At 44.2% G+C, this 23,534-nt stretch overlaps 2 protein-coding genes across 3 annotated transcripts in view; one reads left to right on the top strand and one right to left on the bottom strand.

Annotated features, from left to right (window-relative positions):
- Positions 1–20,911, bottom strand: part of LOC135113735 (uncharacterized) — a 44,142-nt gene extending 23,231 nt beyond the window's left edge. The window contains exons 1-16 of the mRNA XM_064029290.1: positions 20,786–20,911; positions 19,111–19,353; positions 17,218–17,673; positions 16,760–16,892; positions 15,381–15,449; positions 13,881–13,960; positions 13,599–13,695; positions 13,045–13,171; positions 12,575–12,722; positions 11,766–11,852; positions 11,188–11,358; positions 10,520–10,658; positions 10,113–10,175; positions 9,637–9,708; positions 8,995–9,124; positions 8,301–8,546 (exon numbers count right to left, since the gene is read on the bottom strand). Coding sequence (XP_063885360.1) covers positions 8,301–8,546; positions 8,995–9,124; positions 9,637–9,708; positions 10,113–10,175; positions 10,520–10,658; positions 11,188–11,358; positions 11,766–11,852; positions 12,575–12,722; positions 13,045–13,171; positions 13,599–13,695; positions 13,881–13,960; positions 15,381–15,449; positions 16,760–16,892; positions 17,218–17,673; positions 19,111–19,301 — 2,209 coding nt within the window. The 5' untranslated portion in view covers positions 19,302–19,353; positions 20,786–20,911. The remainder of the gene's footprint in view (positions 1–8,300; positions 8,547–8,994; positions 9,125–9,636; positions 9,709–10,112; positions 10,176–10,519; positions 10,659–11,187; positions 11,359–11,765; positions 11,853–12,574; positions 12,723–13,044; positions 13,172–13,598; positions 13,696–13,880; positions 13,961–15,380; positions 15,450–16,759; positions 16,893–17,217; positions 17,674–19,110; positions 19,354–20,785) is intronic.
- A 108-nt stretch (positions 20,912–21,019) lies between these two features.
- LOC135113701 (tyrosine-protein kinase BAZ1B-like) overlaps positions 21,020–23,534 on the top strand; it is a 39,350-nt gene continuing 36,835 nt past the window's right edge. For both annotated transcript variants that reach the window (XM_064029221.1, XM_064029211.1), the window contains exon 1: positions 21,020–21,228. In XM_064029221.1, coding sequence (XP_063885291.1) covers positions 21,116–21,228 — 113 coding nt within the window. In that variant the 5' untranslated portion in view covers positions 21,020–21,115. The remainder of the gene's footprint in view (positions 21,229–23,534) is intronic.

Raw genomic sequence — 23,534 nt, 5'->3', positions numbered from 1 at the left:
GAAGTGAGTCCACAGCATTTCCCTTCTCTCCCCACCTAAGCCTAGCTAGTCGACGCACTACAAGGCAAAAAAAAAAAAAAAAAGGAAGGGAGGTGAGTGCACAGCACCTCCCTTCCATCCCCCCCCCGGGGAGAGCAAGAGAAGTGAGTGCACAGCACTTCCCTTCCCTCCCCACCTAAGCCTCGCTAGTCGACGCACTACAAGGCAAAAAAAAAAAAAAAAAAAAAAAGGAAGGGAGGTGAGTGCACAGCACCTCCCTTCCACCCTCCCCCCGGGGAGAGCAAGAGAAGTGAGTGCACAGCACTTCCCTTCCCTCCCCACCTAAGCCTCGCTAGTCGACGCACTACAAGGCAAAAAAAAAAAAAAAAAAAAAAAAAAAGGAAGGGAGGTGAGTGCACAGCACCTCCCTTCCACCCCCCCCAGGGGAGAGCAAGAGAAGTGAGTGCACAGCACTTCCCTTCCCTCCCCACCTAAGCCTCGCTAGTCGACGCACTACAAGGCAAAAAAAAAAAAAAAAAAAAAAAAAAAGGAAGGGAGGTGAGTGCACAGCACCTCCCTTCCACCCCCCCCCTCCGGGGAGAGCAAGAGAAGTGAGTGCACAGCACTTCCCTTCCCTCCCCACCTAAGCCTCGCTAGTCGACGCACTACAAGGCAAAAAAAAAAAAAAAAAAAAGGAAGGGAGGTGAGTGCACAGCACCTCCCTTCCATCCCCCCCCCAGGGGAGAGCAAGAGAAGTGAGTGCACAGCACTTCCCTTCTCTCCCCACCTAAGCCTGGCTAGTCGACGCACTACAAGGCAAAAAAAAAAAAAAAAAAAAAAAAGGAAGGGAGGTGAGTGCACAGCACCTCCCTTCCACCACCCCCCGGGGGAGAGCAAGAGAAGTGAGTGCACAGCACTTCCCTTCTCTCCCCACCTAAGCCTGGCTAGTCGACGCACTACAAGGCAAAAAAAAAAAAAAAAAAAGGAAGGGAGGTGAGTGCACAGCACCTCCCTTCCACCACCCCCTGGGGAGAGCAAGAGAAGTGAGTGCACAGCACTTCCCTTCCCTCCCCACCTAAGCCTCGCTAGTCGACGCACTACAAGGCAAAAAAAAAAAAAAAAAAATAGGAAGGGAGGTGAGTGCACAGCACCTCCCTTCCACCCCCCCCCCAAGGGAGAGCAAGAGAAGTGAGTCCACAGCATTTCCCTTCTCTCCCCACCTAAGCCTAGCTAGTCGACGCACTACAAGGCAAAAAAAAAAAAAAAAAGGAAGGGAGGTGAGTGCACAGCACCTCCCTTCCATCCCCCCCCCGGGGAGAGCAAGAGAAGTGAGTGCACAGCACTTCCCTTCCCTCCCCACCTAAGCCTCGCTAGTCGACGCACTACAAGGCAAAAAAAAAAAAAAAAAAAAAAAGGAAGGGAGGTGAGTGCACAGCACCTCCCTTCCACCCTCCCCCCGGGGAGAGCAAGAGAAGTGAGTGCACAGCACTTCCCTTCCCTCCCCACCTAAGCCTCGCTAGTCGACGCACTACAAGGCAAAAAAAAAAAAAAAAAAAAAAAAAAGGAAGGGAGGTGAGTGCACAGCACCTCCCTTCCACCCCCCCCAGGGGAGAGCAAGAGAAGTGAGTGCACAGCACTTCCCTTCCCTCCCCACCTAAGCCTCGCTAGTCGACGCACTACAAGGCAATAAAAAAAAAAGGAAGGGAGGTGAGTGCACAGCACCTCCCTTCCACCCCCCCTCCAGGGAGAGCAAGAGAAGTGAGTGCACAGCACTTCCCTTCTCTCCCCACCTAAGCCTCGCTAGTCGACGCACTACAAGGCAAAAAAAAAAAAAAAAAAAAAAAAAAAAAAAAAAAAAAAAAAAGGAAGGGAGGTGAGTGCACAGCACCTCCCTTCCACCCCCCCCCCTCCGGGGAGAGCAAGAGAAGTGAGTGCACAGCACTTCCCTACCCTCCCCACCTAAGCCTCGCTAGTCGACGCACTACAAGGCAAGAAAAAAAAAAAAAAAGGAAGGGAAGTGAGTGCACAGCACCTCCCTTCCATCCCCCGGGGAGAGCAAGAGAAGTGAGTGCACAGCACTTCCCTTCTCCCCCCACCTAAGCCTGGCTAGTCGGTGGAAGGGAGGTGCTGTGCACTCACCTCCCTTCCTTTTTTTTTTTTTTTTTTTTGCCTTGTAGTGCGTAGACTTAGCAGTGTTAGGTAGGGAAGTGCTATGCACTCACCTTTATTTTGATTTATTTTAGTTTTTGCCGGGTAACCGAAGAGAAGTGCTATGCACTCACCTTTATTTTTATTTATTCTTTGCATTCTTTTTTATTTATTTTTTTTTGGGGGGGGCTGGAATATGGGGGAGAGAAGGGAAGTGCTATGGGGAAGTGCTATGCACTCACCTTTTTATTTATTTTTGTTTTGCCGGGTAGGTGGAGAGAAGGGAAGTGCTATGCACTCCTTTTTTTTTTTTTTTTTGGCTGGAGAGAAGGGAAGTGCTATGCACTCACCTTTGTTTTTTTTTTTTTTTGGTTGGAGAGAAGGGAAGTGCTATGCACTCACCTTTAGTTTTTTTTTTTTTTTTGGCTGGAGAGCAAGAGAAGTGAGTGCACAGCAAAAAAGAATAAAAAAAAAAAGAAGAAGGAAGGCACAGCACCTCCCTTCCACCCCACGGGGGTGCTACCAGGCAAAAAAAAAAAATGAAAGGAGGTGAGTGCACAGCACCTCCCTTCCACTAGTCGACGCACTACCAGGCACTACCAGGCACAGCACTTCCCTTCTCTCCGCACCTAAGCCTGGCTTAGGTGAATGCACAGCACCTCCTTTCCACCCCCGGGAGAGCAAGAAAAGTGAATGCACAGCACTTCCCTTCTCCCCCCACCTAATCCTGGCAAGTCTATGGACTACCAGGAGAGGAACGGAGGTGAGTGCACAGCACTTCCCCTCTCTCCCATATCTACGGCAAAAAAATCATGAAAAAAAAAAAAAAAAGAGGAGGGGAGGTGAGTGCATAGCACCTCCCGACCATCCCCGGTAGAGCAAGGGAGTGCACAGCACATCCCTTCTAACCCTGGCAAGTCTACGGACTACCAGGAAAAAAAGAAAAAAAAAAAAAAGGAGGGTGAGTGCATAACACCTTACCACCCCCGGGAGAGCAATAAAAGTGAATGCACAGCATTTCCCTGGCAAGTCTACAGACTACCAGGCAAAACAAAACAAAAATAAAAAACTGACTGACCCTTGGAACTCCAAAGACCACCATTCTGACCCTGGGAAGCACCTGAAATATCTGATTCCGACCACTACTGATTCTGGCAACATAGTCTCCCATTAGAGGAAGAAGATTCCCATTTTGATTCCTGACTCATCCTGGCAACTCCCTGACTGACCCTAGGAAGCATGGGAGATGAGTGTGCAGTCTCCTAGTTTGACCATCCTGCCAAGCAACCAACCTCACAGAGCAGGTGAGTGTGCAGTACCTCCTACTCTCCCCACTCTCACTGACTAACTCCCTACCCCCAAAAATTATTCTGACCACCAGCCTGACTGACCTTGGTAACTGATCCGGCAACTTGACTGACTGACAACAGTGAGAGAGAGGAGGAACACACCTTGGCCGGGGTGTAGAGACGCATAGCGGGGTGTAGGTACTTCTCGCTCTGTGAGTCACCCCAACACACCCACCTACACGCACACCTACCTACACGCACACACACACACGCGCACACACACACACACACACACACACACACACACACACACACACACACACACACACACACACACACACACACACACACACACACACACACCTAATTGATTATGGGAAGCAGTGGAGGTGAGTGTGCAGTACCTCCTACCTTCCTACTCTCTCCTAGAAACTGATCCTGGCAAGTGAGTGTGCAACACTTCCCTGCTGACTCTGGCAACAGACTACCAAACTGACTGACCCTGGGGAGCATTGAAGGTGAGTGAGCAGCACCTACTTTCTCTTCCCAGTCTCCCAGTTTGACCCTGGCAGCGCTTCCGTACCACCAACTTGAATGACTCTGGCAACAGACCATCAAACTGACTTACCAGTCTGACCACCACCATTATAATCAGAAGAACAAGAGCAAGAAGAACAAGAACAAGAAGCACCACCATCAGAGGAAGAAAAAGAAGCATCATCATTACAGCATCCTTACAGCCATCAGAGAAAGAAAAGAAAAAACTGCATCGCCATCATAGGATAAAGAAGAAGAAAAAGAACTACCACCACCGCTATCAGAGGAAAAAGAAAAAGCAGCACCACCGCCAGCAGAGGACGAAGAAGAAGCACCACCGCCACCACCACCATAAATACATTAGATTCATTTCTCTTAAACTACGATTGGTCAAACCTCCTCATGGCTGCCCACACCTGTGGCGTCAGACAAAGTTCTACCACCTCTATAACGTTAACTCAGTTTAATTTAAGTTGAGAGTGGGAAGGTAAAGTAAATATCGAGTGAGTCTGTACGAGGCGATGAGAAACTCGGAAAGGAAAGTCAAGGCTGCTGCACCAGCTTTTATTCCGCCTCAACTCAACTGCGAAGCGTCTGCACGTTCCCCAACATAAATTCCATCTGTTTTTTTTTTTTTTTTTCAGTAGCAAATCGTTGCTCTTCTTTTCATAAAATCATCGGCTATCCTGCTATGCTTCTTCTAATCCTCCTTCTCCTGCATTTCTTCTCTCTCATTACTAATTTTTCTCATAATTTATTATTTTTTTTTTTTCATCCTTCCGAGTCTTAAGACGCCATATCTCAAATACATGAGGCGCGAGCTGCGTGTGAGTGTACTATAATATACTAATATAATTCATGAATTTGTAATACTTTAATCACAATTTATATCTTTTCATGCTCAGCACCCAGGCTGACTGTATTTCACTGCCCCATACCACTGAAAGGCCTTTGTCAAGTCCCCGCTTAACCTACGCCTCTGTAAGGAATGTAAATTCCAGTCTTCTGTTGTATTGATTCTAATAATGCACAACATAATCTATGTAGATGTATCACTTTAATTAATTAATTAATCCTACTACCCGGTTTGCTTTATTCCTGCTCTCTATGCATTTTTTTTCTGAGATTCCCTCACTCACTCATCAACTCCTTACCCCTTCATCCCTTCAGAGCTTTTATCTTTTTTTATTTATTTTCTTTATATTTTGATTAGAAATATCAAGAAATTAAGCTATTTTTTAAAGAGCATAAGAACATGAAAACAGTAGATGTACAAGTGGCAGTTCTTATATAACACATGCAAACCTGTGTCCACTCATCCTCGCTATCCGGAGATTTATATAATCTTCTAAAGTTCCCCATTAACTAGGCATCTGCCACTTTTATCCAGTTATACACAAACGTGCGCATATTCACGGGCAGCAAACATGCAAGGTACACTCAAATATTCAGGAGCAAAGTTGCCTTGCATTGTTTCATTGATCAGCTGAATCTTCCACATTCTTCAGCCACTCTCGTTTTTTTTTTTTTTTTTATTTGGAATTCGGATCAAAATTTAAATGATGATTGAGAACTTTCGACCAAAATTTGTCGAGGGTCGTGACGACCTTCGGAGCCACACGGGGGGAGAATGTGGCTGTCGGGTCCGGCCTGGGGCCCAAGGCAGAGAGACCTGGCAGCAGGTCCTCCTTTTCCTTTGCGGCCTCAAGCTTCAATAGTAGTTGTCCACTTGCAGCGCCTCACACTAGGCAAGGTCTACCATTCACTAGATGTTGCCCGGAGGGGGGGTCCTAATGGGGAAATAAGGGCTCCTTCCATAGAGTTTGGTAAATGATGACACCTGGGCTGAACAACTCGCCATGAACGAGGGCACGCTGTGCACCATGCACCAGACACTGACAGTACGAGGGGTCCTTTACGGAAGAAAAGGGCTCACCATGACGGTGGTTCGGGAGTGGTGTGTGGTGGGTCATTGCTCGTGGCGACCCGTGTGAGGCGCTGCAAGGTTGCAGCGTCACTGCCCTCGCACCCACGGGACTGGGATGGACCCTTGGGGAGAAAGGGTTCATCCCAGTAACAGTGTAGGTAAGTAAACTTAAATATCATTTAGCTATCGCCATCGCCTGCATCGTTATCGTGGAAACTGGCAGCGTTATCGTGAAAACTCGTATCGTGATCGTGGAAACAGGAATCGCATCGTTATCATGAAAAAATAGAATCGCATCGAAATCGTGGAGTCGCATCGAAATCGTGGAATCGCAACGAAATCGTGGAATCGCATCGAAATCGTGGAATCGCATCGTTATCGTGAAAAATGGAATCGCATCGAAGTCGTAGAATCGCATTGAAATCGTGGAATCGCATCGTTATCGTGGAAAATGGAATCGTATCGAAGTCGTAGAATCGCATTGAAATCGTGGAATCGCATCGTTATCGTGGAAAATGGAATCGCATCGTTATCGTGGAATCGCATCGAAATCGTAGAAAATGGAATTGCATCATTATCGTGGAAACTCGCATCATTATCTTCGTCATGCGGGTCGTAATCATTGTTATTTATTTATTTATTTATTCATTTATTTATTTACTTATTTATCGTAACATCACATTCGTTATCGTCAAAATACTTATCATTATTTCGGTTTATATAATACATAACTCATATATGATAATAAATCCTGCAGTACAAGTCCTCTACGATAAAAAGTCCAACAAGGCTCGATACATTTTTTCCTAACACATATCGTACGTATAATTTCGGGAGATGAAATACATACTTTTCCACATCAAGGTGAAATGGTGTTAAAATTTCTTCAACTTTCATATGTCATTTGAAAGACCCACTGAGAGCCTTTCCATTGGCGTTGTAATGCAATTGTAATAATATTCGTAACTCAAGTATTGCCTGTCTCTAAGTATGTTTCGCTGCTCCTTTGTTTCGTAACTGGTAATGCGCATGATAGTCAACCTGGTTTATGTTTACTGGCCAGATTGTCTCCAGCTCTTATCTCCTGTGCACAGTTTACTTTTAACCTAAATGAAGCCCCAGTGAGAAGACTCCTCTGTCGTCTGTTTTGCCGACTCCTTCTTCCCTAGACATGGGTCGTCGTTTTTGACAGTCTTCACCATGCATCTACACCTCCTTCCATCTGTCTCTCTGCCTGTCCTTCTATCCGTCTCTCTCTCTCTCTCTCTCTCTCTCTCTCTCTCTCTCTCTCTCTCTCTCTCTCTCTCTCTCTCTCTCTCTCTCTCTCTCTCTCTCTCTCTCTCCTTTTTACCCACTTCCTTTTCTCTTTCCTTACATCTCATTCTGATCAGTTTCCTCTTTTTTTCCTATTTTTTTCCTCCCTTAGAATCTTATCTCCTTCGTATTTTCATCATCATTCATTCACCCCTCATATCACTTCGTAAGAACATAAGAACGTAAGGAAATAAGGAACGCTGCAAGAATTACTATACGTGGCAGTCTCTGTATGAAATGTATCTGCCTATTTCCACCTATCATCCCCATCCATAAGTTTCTCTAATCTTCTTTTTAAAGTTTCCTAATGACTCAGCACTAACAACCTGATTACTGAGTCCATTCCATTCATCTGCCATTGTATTTGAGAGCTGATTCCTTCCTATCTTTTTTTTTAACCAACTTTTTCCAAGCTAAAACCCATTACTTTGTTTTATCCTGATTACTGAGAATTTTGCTTACGCCACCCTTGTTATATCCACTGTAGACTTAAATCATTCTTAGCCTGATACTGTCAAAACGTTCTATTTTCTTTCTTTTTCCTTGTGTGTCAGTGCAAACAATATATTCACAGTGCTCTGAATGCAAACAAAGGGCGACCATAGTGAGGGAGTAGCAATAAAAAGGATCACACGACGCCAACTAGACCAAAATTGTTGTTCGATTTCTGAAGCGACAAGACAAATTAAGTAGTATGATAAGGAGTAGATGGAGGTGTGGATGTGTAAGGGAAGGTAGCAGAGTATAAGACGACTGAAAAGAATGAATAGAAGAGGAAATGTTGGAAGAAAAGATAAAGGCAGACAGGATGATGTATTTCTAGCACAGATCTTTTATACGAGAACTAGGTAAACACAATTACATCAACACATTAAAGACTATGTTCTGAAACACTTGAGCGCTCACCTCGACTATTTTCAAAAGGCTCTTGTTGAAATTACGAGCAATTTTAAAGGTCTGTTTACGGTTGTAGTGACAGATTTACAAGATTTCTATGTTATCAGCAGGAGAAACACTCTTAAGAACCCGCCTAACCATCTCTGTAGCCTTTGAAAGTGGCCGTGGTGAGAGAGCAAAATGTCAGAATACGGACCTAACACACTCACCATAGCACGTGTCACTCTTGTAGAACACCATGTCTGCGGTCTTGAACATGAAGTGCAAGCCGGGCAGGGCGTAGCTGGCGGGGGAGAGGGAGGCGTCGAGCTCTGGCGAAGGAGGAAAGGCCAGCAGGTAGCCCACGTGAGGCAGGTAAATCATGCAACAGCTGTCCACCTCTTGCGGCAGGTGTGTTAGCTCAAGGGCGGCCACGCGACGCATCACCTCACCCAGCCCGCTGAACCTGCGCTTTCCTGTAAATTGTGTGGGGGGGGGTGTTAGATTGTGTGGTTGACTGACAGGATGATTGGATGACTGACTGACTTGACTAGATGACTGATTGAATGCTCTTTTCCTTCTGTGTGTAGGATTAAGTGGTTGACTGACAGCCTGACTGGATGACTGATGGGCTGACTGGCTAACTGACTGACTGATTGGCTGATTGAATCTTCTTTTGCTGTGAATTCTACTAATTGGCTTATTGACTGACTGGTAGACTGGTTGACTGATAGATTGATTGACTGACTTATAGACTGATTAACTGACTGACTGACTAATTTATATACTGATTTGCACTTTTGTACTTTTAGCGGGCTACTACTACTACTACTACTACCACATACTTCCACCACTCCCAACACCATAACTATCACTTCAACCACAACCAACACCACCACCACCACGACCACCACCCCTACTTACTGTCATCCAGCTCGGTGTCCACGCCGGGCTTCACCACAAACCTCCCCTCCCTCTCTGACTGGTCAATGTCCATGATACGCTGGATGAGGAAGGTGGCGCGGTACAGGCCCTCAGTCAGCGCCTCCCCGGTCTGCCAGAGTTAATTAATTGATTCATTAGTTTCACGACGCTGCAAAAAGGTCATATGGGTCCGTAAAGAGTGTAGTGAGATGAAAGAGAGGGGGAGAATGGAGTAAATGGTGCGTGTGTTTTTTTTTTTTTTTTCTTTTGTTGCTCTTGGCCAGTAGCTCTCTTACATAAAGAGGAAAGGTGTTGAGAGGAAAAATAGTAAAAAGGATGCAAAGAAAGACAAGGATGAGTGAAGGAAGAGGGCAGGTGTGGTTAGGAGAGATGGAAAGGAAAGACAAGACGAGATATGAAAAAATGCAATTAATTATATCTATACAGGGAAAATGGATGCAAGGAAAAGAACAGATGAGTGATGGAAGAAAAATGGACAAGATACGAGAGAAATGTACAATTCATTATACCTATGCACAGTTTGGACAAGAGTACGTAAACTGCAATAGCTGAGGAAGGCAGAGGGTGAAGAGCAGGACAGGTGCATGAGGCGGAGGGTGATGTATGTAGTGGCTGGCTCACCTCTTTGAAGATGGGGATGTCCTGGTCCTGGGCCTGGCAGATCTCCCCTATGAGGATGGCGTTGAACAGCGACTGTGTGGGGAGAGGATGGAGGGGGAGAAAGAGAGAACGTGAATGATTATGATATGATTTTTTTGTTGCTATCATACTACTATACTACTACTACTATAGACGTAGAGGCAGAAATAGTAGGATTTCTTGGGTGATATATAATGCACATCTTATTATATATCGTGAGATCAAGACTGAACAACTACTATTACAACTACTATTACTACTACTACTACAACTACTACTACAACAACAACTACTACTACTACTACTACTACTACTACTACTACTACTACTGTCATAACCAACCAGCTATTAACAACTCCAAACTCTCACTAAAGGCTGCAATAACATGTCCACACGCCACTAATACTTCGAGTCCTCAGAATGAACCCTGTGAGTGTGAACCAAACAACGTGCTTTACCTTGTACAAGAACTTCCAGTCCCTCACGCTGAGCTGGCCACGCCGGAGACGCCCCACGGTGTACTGCAAGACAAAGAAGGGGCTGCTGTGATTGTTAAGTGTTTCTTCCTTCCATTGTGCAAAATGAGGGCTACAGGGTTGAGATAATGAGTGTATTTATTTCCTAGTTCATCATTACTGCCATTCTCACGCCCTACTACTACTACTACTACTACTACTACTACTACTACCCGCAACACACACCACAGATGTATATATATATTTGTAATTTACTTTATAAAGAAGTGATATACCAAGTGAAGGAAAAACTTACTAAACCCACATACGGAAACAAGACCAGGTGAGTGTAGATCCAACGTCTAATTCAACAAACAGATCAGTAAACAGGTAAATACACTGCCACTTACCGTCACATTGGACACTTGTCTGAGGCACGACTGCAGCTGTTTGAGGGTGTCCAGGTTGGCGGCGTGCACTCCCCACCCCACCGCCGCGTACCGTCCCTCCAGCACCGCCACCTCCACCAGCGGCCGCAGCAACACGCGCCTGACGGAGGGAGGAATGCAGGAATGGACTGACGAGGAAACACTTCTTCCCTGCCAGCTCTGCATGTCCAACCCCCTCCCGGAATCTTACTGCACAGTACTGTCTGTCCACTTTCACCCACACTCTGCCCACCTTTGCAAGAGCTAACCTTCATATAATCGTCTCCGCTGATAAACTGCGCAACTGTCTGTCTGATTCTGCTTTCCCTCCTCCACATGACCCGAGTCACTATGAGAGAGGAGCATCAAGACACCTCCAGAACTTGATTTGCTAACTCAGTTGGAACCATTTCCTCTGTTTATTTTTTTGGAGAGCGGCACTGAAACTGACTTTTGTACATAGACTATAGCATCTGACCAGCCCGTCTTTCACATAGATACTACTTAGGCTAAGCATGAAATACGAGGTAATGAGGTAAACATGGAAAAATTTGCCGTTCTTAAGGAGATTAAAGAAGAAACGATCAGAATCTGGGGACAAACTTCCAGACCCCTTTCAGTCCTTCCTAAATCCCCTAGTGTGCAGATACCTGAGGGCGTGGCAGGCCATGGGGCAGGAGGTACGGCTCAACAAGGCGTACAGGCTAAGCCCCTCCTTGCTGGCCGAGCGTTTGCCACTCTTGAAGGCTGCTGGATGCTGCTCCTCTGAGAACACCTGCAGGGCGATGGCCGTGGCCTCGTCCAGCTGAGCCAGGTCCTCCCTGAGTAGATTTCAAGTGTATTGAGTTGTGTGGGCCTTATGAACCAAGCCTTACCATGTGGCGCTGAGCTAGAGAACGGTATTTGTGGTGGCAATGTTGATGGTGCTGTTGATGTATAAAGGCTGCCTGGATCTGTGTGACTGACTGGCTGACCGACTAGCTAACTGGTAACTGATTGACTGATTAGCTACCCGACTGAACGATAGACTAAATGGTTCACTAAGTATTTGATTTCTTGATTGAATGATTGGATAACTAGCGGACTTAACAGAGGGACTGACTATCTGATTGACTGAATAAATAAATGGATGCCTAAGTGACTATTTGGGATATTAATGTATGTGTGGGGAGGGGGGGGTTGAGGGTGTACTTCCTCCTCTGTATACTTAGTAGTTTTATTTACTCACATGGTGTACACGCGTATACCCAGGATAGGCGTGCCCTCCAGCAGCTGGTCAGGTGTCCCCAGTTCCGACCCATGTGCGTCCAGGAACCTGCCGGATGCGTACACACAGATTACACACGTGCACACCAACCGAACGGAGAGAGAGAGAGAGAGAGAGAGAGAGAGAGAGAGAGAGAGAGAGAGAGAGAGAGAGAGAAACGGTGAATTATACATGGTAACACTTTTTTTACGCCTGGCTAATTGCTATTTTTCATGGGGCGTTCATGGTAGTGTCGAAATATATTAGTCATTTAACTGCAATCACTTCCTCTCAAGCTGAACGAAATTGTCTGTATGGAGAAAAATTCGAAAGGCATCAGTGACAGCAAGAGGGGTGATCGGGTAATTCAAGCGTTTTAATGTCTGTAGATTTTATTGTTGCTCAGTGTAATCATCTAAGGTTACTCAAATAATGTAATAACTGTTATGCTGTCATAGGCAGTCAAGGGTTTAAAGGCGAATCCTTGATCACTTCAGAAAGTGTAACAATAAATCATTCTTGCCCATTGTCTACGTTCTATTCAAGTCATCATACAGCCGTCCGTATTCTTAAACATTTCAGCGGCTTGTTTCGACTCTTTTCTACAGACTGTAATGGAGGATATTTGAGTTTTCAAGAATGTATCCAATATTCAAGTGATAGGCTGACAAGTTTCTGTATCATCACCAAAGAAAAACACCCACGAAAGCCCGAATAATCGTGTCTGTGGATTTTTTAGATTATTCCTCATGACAGCCCGAGACAGTTAGGCACACGAGCCAGTGACCCACCTGAGGAGTGCCCCGAGTGCCCGTGTCATGGCCCTGTGCTGAGTGTTGACTTGGCTCCTCACAAACAGCTCCCGCTCAGCCTCCGTGACACCCTCTGGCTCCCCGGGCAGCGCTAGGGACAGCACTCGCCGCACACACAGCTCGTATTCTGACCGTGAAGAACAAGTGGCGCAGAACATAAGAACATGGGAAAATAAGGAAAGCTGCAAGGGAAGAAACCATCAGACAAACAACATGCCAACCTGTTTCCACCATACCAATAAATAAATGCACAAAAAAAAAAATAGTACTTGACTGTAACTGTACAATCATTCGTTCATCACACACACACACACACACACACACACACTGAAGAAGAGAAAACTTTACAAAACTTCATCCATGCCCAGTGACAACATTCTGGTACCGCCCTGTGACTGTGCAAAGGAGCAGGGACCAGTACTGGGTGGACTGACAAGCCTGGCACTCACTGAAGTCCGCCATGGGGAGCACCCTCAGCACGCAGGAGGCGGAGGAGGAGGTGAAGGAGGTGGATCCTGACGGCGACGCTGCAGGAGACGTAGTGGAGTTGCTGTCCTCCGCTCCTCCACCACCAGCCTGGGATGAGAGAGAGAGAGAGAGAGAGAGAGAGAGAGAGAGAGAGAGAGAGAGAGAGAGAGAGAGAGAGAGAGAGAGAGAGAGAGAGAGAGAGAATGGAGATATATAGGAAAGAAAATAAAGGAATTAAAATTGACAGAATAAAATGACAAATAAAAACCCGAAAAACTAAAAGTATACCTAACCAAAAATGTAAAAGAAATGGAAATAAAAATAGAAAAACGTATAAGCAAGTTGCAGGAGGGAAATAAAGAATGACGATTGAAATATAAGGAACTGCATGTCATTCTTATTAGGGATCAGGTATAATGCAGATGAAGAAGGTTGGAAGAAGAAGAAGAAGAACAGAATGAGGGAGTAAAAGAGGTGAAGAACCAATGAACAGGGAGGAGGAAAAGACAGTGCGGCATAATGCACACGACCTTACCTGCTGTGGGGTGTCAGGGGAGGGGGGCGCCGTGCCACACAACTTCTTCAGCACATCGAAAAAGCGCTGGTCCTGCCGCCCCCCGACCAGCACACACCTGTAGACACACCTGTTAGTTACCTGTATACGTGTCATCTCACATCTATACTCACCTGTCACCTGTATACTATTCATTCCATATCTGTGTACAAATTTAATACTTCAACTCATCTTCTTCCCCCCTCTTCCTCCTCCTCCTCCTCCTCCTCCTCCTCCTCCTCCTCCTCCTCCTCCTCCTCTCACCTGGGTCTCTGCTCTCGAAACAAGGACCGCATCACCCAGAATTCCGGGGCTGCCTCCACCTTGTCCTCCACCACTTGTACCTGTGACGGGGGGAGAGAGGAGGGGCAGAAGAGGAGGAGGAGGAGGAGGAGGAGGAGGAGGAGGAGGAGGAGGAGGAGGAGGAGGAGGAGGAGGAGGAGGGATAGCATATTAATAATGCAAATAATCGTTCTTTTACAATAACAACGACACCACCACCGCCACCACCACCACCACCACCACCACCACCAGCACAACAACAACAATAACAGCAGCAGCAGCAACAACAACAACAATAACATCAACAACAATAACAGCAGCAGCAGCAGCAACAACAACAACAACAACAACAACAACAACAACAACAGTTGCTACGACTACTACTACTACTTCAATTTTCGGGAAGTGAATTAATAACCAGGTAATAGGTGCTTTAAGCTGCGGAGCAACTTAGAGAACCTTCCTGCAGTGGCTGGGGATTCTAATTTTTAGACGCCGCCGCCGTGATGGTTGCGGCGAGTGACATGTTGTCATATGACTGTGTTTTCAATATGTGGAGGTTTATCTGCATTCTTATCACACTATCGTGTTCACGACAGCTTTTTCTACTTAATGTAATAATATTTTTCAGCATTCAATGATTAGTTGCTGAAAATAGCAAGCATAATAAAACATGTTATAAACATCTTTTTGACATCTTCACAGTTCAACTCGTCGTAATACCATTTTATTTTTTTTTTCTTTTGTCAAGTTTTTACAATACATCTTGATTCTACAGTCACTGCTGAGTCTGACGGTATCAACTAAAACTGGCTATCCCGTTTATGAAGTAAGTTATGGCAAATAATTCGCGCATTTTGCGCGCTCGAGCTCGATCTATAGTGATGAGGCGATAGTTGAACGAGTTGCGAGGCAGAAACCTTTGTTTACATGCCGATAAATCGAAGTATGCAAAATGCAGCAAAACGGTGAGTCTGACGAAGAAATGTCATGAAATAAAAAAAGATGCGCTGTCAAAAGTTACTCACTTGGAAGTGTTTCCAAGACTGAAACTGCAATTTATATATGCGATGGACACCAAAAGGTGCTCCTGGCCAAATCATTCTTATACCATCAAGGGGGCAGGCGGAGTGGTGGGCTGTAGAGACGTGCGGTAACAAAATAAGAAACTTCCAGCGGGAGCTCCCGCTGGGGTAATAAATAGATACATGTATTAATGAAGTGAATAGGAATAAGTAAAGTAGGCTGATAAGCGGACTAAGAAAATAAATATACCATAATGAATAAATAAATATATGAACTGTACCTAATGACAAACACTAAGAAACGCAAAGAAGTAAGCAAACAAACAAAGCACGTCAAATTATATGCCTTACGTACAAAGCCAACACACAAATATGGACATTATATATTGCACAGATAAATGCAACACACTCACACACACACACACACACACACACACACACACACACACACACATACCTGATGAGTTGTGAGGTCATAAAAGGCCGCACCCATCTTGCCTCGCGTCCACGACAGACTCATCACTACCTGAAGTAGGAGGAGGAGGAGGAGGAGGAGGAGGAGAATAACAACAATAACAACAACAACAACAACAACAACAACAACAACAACAACAACAACAACAACGAGAAGAGCAAGAATAAGAACAAAAACAATAATAAAAACAGGAATAAAGAGGAGGAAAGAAATATTCAGTAATGCCTAATATTATGTAAACATATTGCTTCTTATTTACTAAAGTGATCACCAGCAATCATCATGAGGGTGTGTGTTTGTGCAGGTGTCATCAGCAGGTGTGTTTGTTTGCTCTGGCGCCCCAGCCACCACCTGGAGGTAGTTCAATTCACAACACATACATGCAGCTCTGCCAGGTCTGCGTGACTCTCCTGGAGGCAAAACTATATCATGCAAAACACTCAGGGCTCTTCTCTCCACTAACAAGCAGCTCTGACAGCCAATAGGAAACGGTGTATGATTTATGGGCAGTCGAGTTGACTTGGAAAACTGTAATCGCAGACTGTTCATACTCGTAATATCATCAAAACACATGAAAATAAGAGAAGCTGCAGGAAGCCATCAGACCTACACGTGGTGATTCTTATAAAAAGCTTTGAAGACTGGCGCTCAGTATTTTGTCAGAGATGCCTCTCATATTTGACGAGTCCATAGTAAATCCAGTGACCAGAGAAAATATAATGGATCTCCTTGTTTGTTTACAATCAAAAATTTGTTTAGTTTTAAAACTTTTTTTTTTTAGATTGGCTCTGCTAAGGTATTGATTTTTTTTTTTTTTTTACATTTTCTTCATCGTTTTAAGTGATAGCATTTTATTTACTTATTTTTATCTTTTACTATTCAATTTTAAATTTATTTTATATAATATACTTTATGGCACTGCTGTACTTTTCCGATGAATACATCATTTGACTGAAAACATACCTGTATCCTACCTACCTACGTACCTACCTATAAGGTCAAGCAATGAGGATTATAATCTTACAAGATACATATAGCTTCTTCATACTCACGTCAGTGCATATTCCACACTATTTATATGGACATCTTTGTCTTATTGCAAACTGTCATTTTCTATTCACAATACTCGTCAATGTCATTATCTTAACAAACAGGCTTTCGAAATACCCAAGTCACCCACCTGCCCATGCAAACTCAAGATGCCGGTGTGATATCGGCATCCACAAGTCCCGCTGCCAATTGGTTTATTCGCAGTGCAGGGCAGTATTAATGATTCTGAAATTCGCCACTAGAGGACAGTGCAGTCGTCCGTACCATTCCCTTCCCCCCATTACTCCATGCACCCTTCTCCTTCCCCTTACCTGGGAGGGCTCCTCGTCCATGTTCAGGTTATCCCTCGAGGTCAGGTCATCGGAGAGGTCATGAGAGCCTGCGGGAGGCGCTGAAGGGATGGAGGAGGACGAGGGAGGGGCGAGGGGCCTCTTCCTTCCTCCACTGCGGCGATAAGGCTTTTGTTTTTAATGTTGTTGTTATTATTAGTGTTTTTGTAGTAGTAGTAGCAGTAGGAGGAGGAGGAGGAGGAGGAGTAGGAGGATTTGAGTGATAAATTAATGACTAACACAACCACCCACCCACCCACCCACCCACACACACACACACACACACACACACACACACACACACACACACACGGTCACCTTCCCCTTCCCACTCCCCAATACCCACACAAGGAAAAACTGGACAAATATAGATCCAGAGACAACCACACGAGGTAAACGGAACGAAGCAAACACAGCCAGATAAACACACGCCCACTCACCTGAGCAGGCACGCGGTGGAGGAGCCAGGTGGAGGAGGCAAGACAGAGCTATTCATTGTGGAGGAGAACTGACCCCTCCCTCCCTGTAGATCCACGTTGGAGGGATGTTGGGGGAGGGAGGAGAAGGAAGTGGAGGAGAAACTGGAGTTACGTGGTGGTGGAGGAGGAGGCACGTGAGGGGTGGAGTAGGTAGAGGAGGAGGAGAAGATACTAGAGGTGTGGCGAGGGGGCATCAGAGGGGTGGAGAAAGAGGAGGAAGAGTGGAATGTACTGGAAGGATTGCGAGCTTGATGAGGTGGAGGAGCAAGTGGTGATGGTGGTGGTGGTGGGGGTGGGGGCATGAGGGGTGTAGGGGAGGAGGTGGAGGAGGCGTAAGGTGTGTAGCGAGAGGGTTGGGGGTGACGTGGAATGATGGGGGTGGAGGAGGAAGAGGAGGAGGAGAGGTTCAACGTTGGCCTGTGGAGACAAAAATTTTATTATTTATTTATTTACTTTATTTATTTATTTTTTTTCGTAATAGGTGAAAATTTCTTAGAGATGTGTTCCCAGTTCTCCACTTGCGTTCCTTTTTGTCGTATTTGATAACATGTAGGGAGGGCAGGGGTGTGTGTGTGTGTGTGTGTGTGTGTGTGTGTGTGTGTGTGTGTGTGTGTGTGTTCAACATGTCTGAAGCAAAAAATTATTCTGACAATAATAGTGAAAAAATAAATAAATAGATAAATATATTGCCTTCTGACCTTAGTTTAGTGTCATGCATAATTTTACTACTCAGTCCACACCAGTGATATAAACAAGGCTGGTAGAACTACGAGCATGTCATTTCCTGCATGCACAGCGTCCCCCTGCCCACCCAGGTTGTTCCTCTCTCTAATGCCACGGACTCACTTTTCCTTCCCTGCAACCCTCTCAGGACTGCTTGCGGTATGGGAAGTCTAGACAACGTAATCTGAATCTCCAAGACGCCGCATGATTCCGTTATTGCAGCGCCATGAAATCAATCTCCTCATTAATCAGTCCCTAACTCTCTGGCAGCAAAAACATAGAGGGTATATATAGGGAGGGTGTGTGTGTTGTTGCCTCTTCGCCAAACATCTCAATCTGCCCTCAGAAACAGAAACAGTCGCGACCTAAATTTGTTATGGTTTGTACAATGTTCATTAGTCGTTTCACATTCTAAACGATAGTTGAATTTCAGAACTTTCTTATTAAATATGAAGATTTTCTTTAATTTGTATTTTACTTATTTATTTATTTATTTATTTATTAGCTATTTATTTATGTGTATTTATTTATTTATTTATTTATTTATTTATTTATTTATTTATTCCGTCGCTCTGTCGTGTCCACGCAGTCATAGCCCACTGCAGTTTTGGTGCAGACCAACTGACGCAGCCTTGAGTGTGCTAATGATCACTGATTCATATGACCAGAGTTGGAGTGAAATCAGTGTTAATCATCATCAAAAGAATAGCAATTAGCGATACTGGTGAGCGAGGACGGCTGTGAGTCACGAAATTCTAGCACAAAACATATGCTGCCATCCTTACAGCTGACCTTGTGCAATGCTGCCTTCGTGCATTACCTCAGAGCAATGGTGAATCAAGCACACATAAAAGGACATTATGACATCTTGTGAAGTGGAACGTTACCCGAGGGAAGAAAATAAGTAAACGTTGTGTTGAATTTAGAATCAATGTCTGGGAAACTTGACGAAACGTAAAAATACAGTAGTGATAAAGAGAGAAAGAAAGAATAAAAGAAAGTACACATACAAAAAAATGAAAATAAATAGAAAATAAAACGAGGAGAGAGAAACTTAGCATAGAAACGAGACCCTAAAATATCAATGTCTTAATCATTCAACTTTTACCACAGCCCCTCTCACCCCCTCACCTCCCACTCCTGCTGACCCACTGAGCAGAGGACAACGCTGAGTCCGGCACATTAGTCAGCAGGTGCCGCAGCCGGTTCTCCACGCCCGCACCCACGCCCACCACGCCGCTGGAGCTGGAGGGGAGGCTGGTGGGGCCGCCCGCATTGTAACGGGGAGGGGGGCCAGGAGTGGTGGAAGTGGTGGTCTCCATTGTGGTTGCAGGGGGAGCGGCGGGGGAAGGGATGTCCAGTTTGGTTGTCTCTCTGGAAATGGTTATAATAGTAGTAGTAGTAGTAGTAGTAGTAGTAGTAGTAGTAGTAGTAGTAGTAGTAGTAGGTCGATATTCAGAACGACCAGCACGTTAGTGAATGTAAACAGTGAACAATAAGAGAGGTTGGTGTGATGCAAAAGAGAAAGCTTGATAAAAAAAAAAATAAATAAAAAATAAATAAATAAATATAAATGCACCTCTTACCTATCCTGATCAATATTTATGTGTGTAAGAGGCAGGTAGTCAATTATCATTTAGCCTACTTGTATGTCACATCTGAATACAAAGGAGTCCATAACCACAGCATGACATCAACTAAACAACAAGGAAAACGGGAGTGAAACTGGGACATAAGTTATTTACTATGAAAAGTACACTGCAATTTGAAAGGAAACTGCATATTTATTTTCAGAAGTGACATCATAATCTGAACTATTTATTTTATTATTTGTCTTGTTGTCACTCACTTTATTGCATTCAATACGTATACTAATTCACTTCAAACCATCGTTCTCCAATTATTCATCTACCTTGACCAATCTATCTGGATGTAGTACGAGTCAGGTGATCAATTATTTAGCATACTTATCATATATGAATAGAAGGGAATCCATAATCAATAATCTAACACAATAAACAGTAGGGAGACTGGGAATATAACTGAGATATAACTTATTTACTCTCTTATCTATTCCTTCTTTCAGAGGGGTGCATTTGTATTAGGCAGACAATGTAATATTCATGCCTGGTAACGACAGAATTAGTAGAAACATAACGAGCGACCACACACAAATTCACAGGATGATAAACAGAACACGCAAATGAAAATGACAACGGCACGAAACGACAGGAGAGGTCAACAGGTTTACCGAACAGGAGGAAAAACAATAAATCAATATAATTATATGGAAAATTACGAAGGTAAGTAATGGAAAACCAGATAACACTACGAGATATTGAGCAGCATAGAATAATAGAACAGCAACAACAGGAAACAACGGGAAAGACAAACAGAGCCACGAAAGCATAAATAGAAAAATCAATATTAGTAAAGCTATGTAAAAATAACAGGAACAAGCAACAGAAAACCGAACAGAAATGAGAGCAGGATGAGAAGCAGGACAATAGAATCAGCTGACAACAACAGAAAACAACAGGGAAAGAATCAACAGACCCACAAAACTTAAAAAAATAAATTCTAAATCTACGTAGTCTTCTTTGCCAATACATCAGAAGCGGAAACAGAAAAATAAACCAAGGAAGAAACGGGAGAGAAACGGAGCATATTCCTCCAACAGATAACAGTAACCACAACAAAGCAGCCAAACACATACACAGACAACAAAAGCAGCACCACCCATACATCCATTGAATATTCCCCTACATCCAAACTCCCTCAATCGGAAAAACAAGCTAAAACTCACCAAACAGACAGCAGAAACCTTATAACAGTAAACGGCTAACAGGCAACAGGAGCGTTCGCGCCAAAACTGATTTGTTGATACTTTCCGTTGGTTCCTTGATAAGTCGGCTAAAAAATTAAAACTGCTCATACAGGCCGGTAGAATAAAGTGTGAAACAGTCAGAAGCGCTATTTTATTTCTTTGAGGCGAGTCTGGCGGATAAGTAACGGTAAAAAAAGGGTTAAATAAAAGGCGGCCAGAGGGACTAGGACGCTCGTGGAGGTTCGAACTCAAGACGACGCGGCGCCTTTTTTCCTCCATTTTTCCCCTCCACGGCCTGACACCTGCCCCATGCCTCTCCTCCAGGGCCAGCCTTTCAGACTCATCCAGCCCCCGGAGGATGCAGCCCCTGGGGAGGAGATATTCACCATTCAACACACCGGGGAAAGGTTCAGGAGCAAGAGGTACAAGGCAGCGCGCCAAATCCACCGGCTTGTTTTTCTTTTTTTCCTGCCTTTCCCTTCACCTCAGATTCATTTCATGGGTTTTATTGCGTCTCCCCATTGGTTCCCTTCCTTCGGTGGGGTGGTTGGGGCGGTGGGAGGCGTGGGTGGGATGCAGCAGGGGTTGTGGTGGGTTGCTTCTCACTTCTTGTCCATTTTGTGCACACGCGTTTTCCTTGAGGCTCCACGCCTTTGTTTTCAGCCACATTTCCGCCTTGCTTTGTGCCATCCGCCATTATTTTTCGGGTTTTGTCATTCCTGGCACTGTCTTTGTGCTATTTATGTGACATCTGGTTAATTTCTTTTGTAGTTAAAAGTTTCCTGTTCAGGATGGCACTTATTTTCCTTGACAACCTCATCTTTTTGTTCCTGGATGCCGTGTTATTTTAACTTTTCTTAATATTTCCTTTGGTTTTATTGTTTTGTCCATGAGGAAAACTGTAGTTAGTCCAAAGGAGCACCTTAACATTACCTTGACCTGGAGCTGTCACATGGTTATGTAATAATGGTGGTGCCCCATGCATGGCGAATTGAGGTCAGGAGCCTTCAGGGCACGCATAAATGACACCTTAGATTGTTTTGCAAAGATGATTTATATATTTATTTTATTATTAAGTATCTTGAATTATCAAAACAATCAGCTGCAGGTCCCCTCCTCCCCTGCAGGAGATGTTAGCATGGCTTGGAAAGTTTTGTTAGCAGTGAGGAAGTACCTTACTGCATCCTTTATTTCATTGCCTGAAGTACTAATGAGTACAGAACAGTGAGGTAGAAGGCAGTGTCAAGGTTAGACACCAAAAACTTTGTGCCTGGCCTGGCACACTAACACATTCACTGGTGCGGCACCGTGGTGGCAGTGTTGGGCAATGTGCCACACAGAGGTGTCTCAAATGGTTACTGGGTGTGAGTTAATGCCCACCAGTACTGAGGTGAAGCCTGTGTGCTGTGGCAGGTAAGGTTAAGGAATGCCGGTTCATTTGGGCCTTGGTCTATTTGGACCTTAGTGTATTCGGCTTATTGTATTGAATACTAGGTACTATATGAGTAAGATCAAGCAAACTTAACCGAACCTAACCTAACTTAAAATGTAAAGTTAGCCAATGGAAACAAGTGCTGAGAGAGTTAGCTGGTACTACAAAAATTAATCAGTCTGTGCTAATAAAGCCAAGTTGAGGGTTGGATATGTAAAGTTTGCATGATTTTTGTCACCCTACCTGGACCGGTAAGTGAGCGGGTTTTCCATCTGAAGTCTTCACAGTGAATACAGGTATGTGCGAAGGAAAAAGTGGGGAGAGCACTGCACGGCAATTTACATACGAGGTTTTACTTATTTGTATTTTTTGTTGTTTTATTCTTTTATTTATTTATGAATGGGTTGGGTGTTACAAGACACAATACTATCAGGAAATTTTGTGTGGAAATGAGTATGGTGAAAGTAGCAATTACAGCTTAACCTAAATAATTTGAGTCCTTGTCTTTCACTATAAATGCAGTGTGTTATGGTTCATCTATTAATTTCCCCTGTGCCTGTTCCCAAGAATTATCCTCAAAAAATTGCCGACAAATGCTGTCCAGTTGTTCCTCTCCTGGCAAGTTCAGCTTATGTCATTTTAATTTTTTACTCATTCTCTCATGCATTGCAGCACTATTTCCTCTTATTTTACTTTAGCTGTTTTTCATGACCCCACATCAATCACAGTCATAAGCACACCCTGTCTAGCTGTCATGTATGGCCACACCACTTCATGGTCCTGTCTTGACCCAGATATCATGCAGCCATCTAAGTGCACTATTAGTACAACTTGTAAACAAGGGCACTAGCACATGAGTGCCATACATGGTATATCTAATTTAATTTTCAAGTTGAAAACTGTATCATGTCTGCATTCTTGTAATGTTTTGCTCATAGGCATTACCTTTCCATTAATAGGAAATTAAGTTTTCATCACACAAGTTAATCACCAAGTTATGTGATCAGTGAGTTGTGTGGTTTCATGCAGTATTTGTCACAGGTGGAAGAAGCACAGAGGGGATCTATTTTTGTTGAGATAGGCAACCAAGATTTAGTTGATGTTAAGTCACAAGATACATATATTGCTGTAAAGCACAATGGAAAGACTTTTCTTAGTTTTAGATAGGTTGTAGGTGATTGGACTCAATTAATTTTGATGAGATTTGCATTGAGCTGGATTAGGCCTCAAGAGAGGCTCTGACACATCCAGGTCTTTTATAAATTAAATATAAGGCCAGTCTTTTTTTCACATGAA

The sequence above is a fragment of the Scylla paramamosain genome, chromosome 2, assembly GCF_035594125.1.
Source record: "Scylla paramamosain isolate STU-SP2022 chromosome 2, ASM3559412v1, whole genome shotgun sequence".
NCBI classification, from domain to species: domain Eukaryota; kingdom Metazoa; phylum Arthropoda; class Malacostraca; order Decapoda; family Portunidae; genus Scylla; species Scylla paramamosain.
Note: the sequence above shows the minus strand (reverse complement) of the source record. Positions and strands in the feature narration are given on the sequence as shown.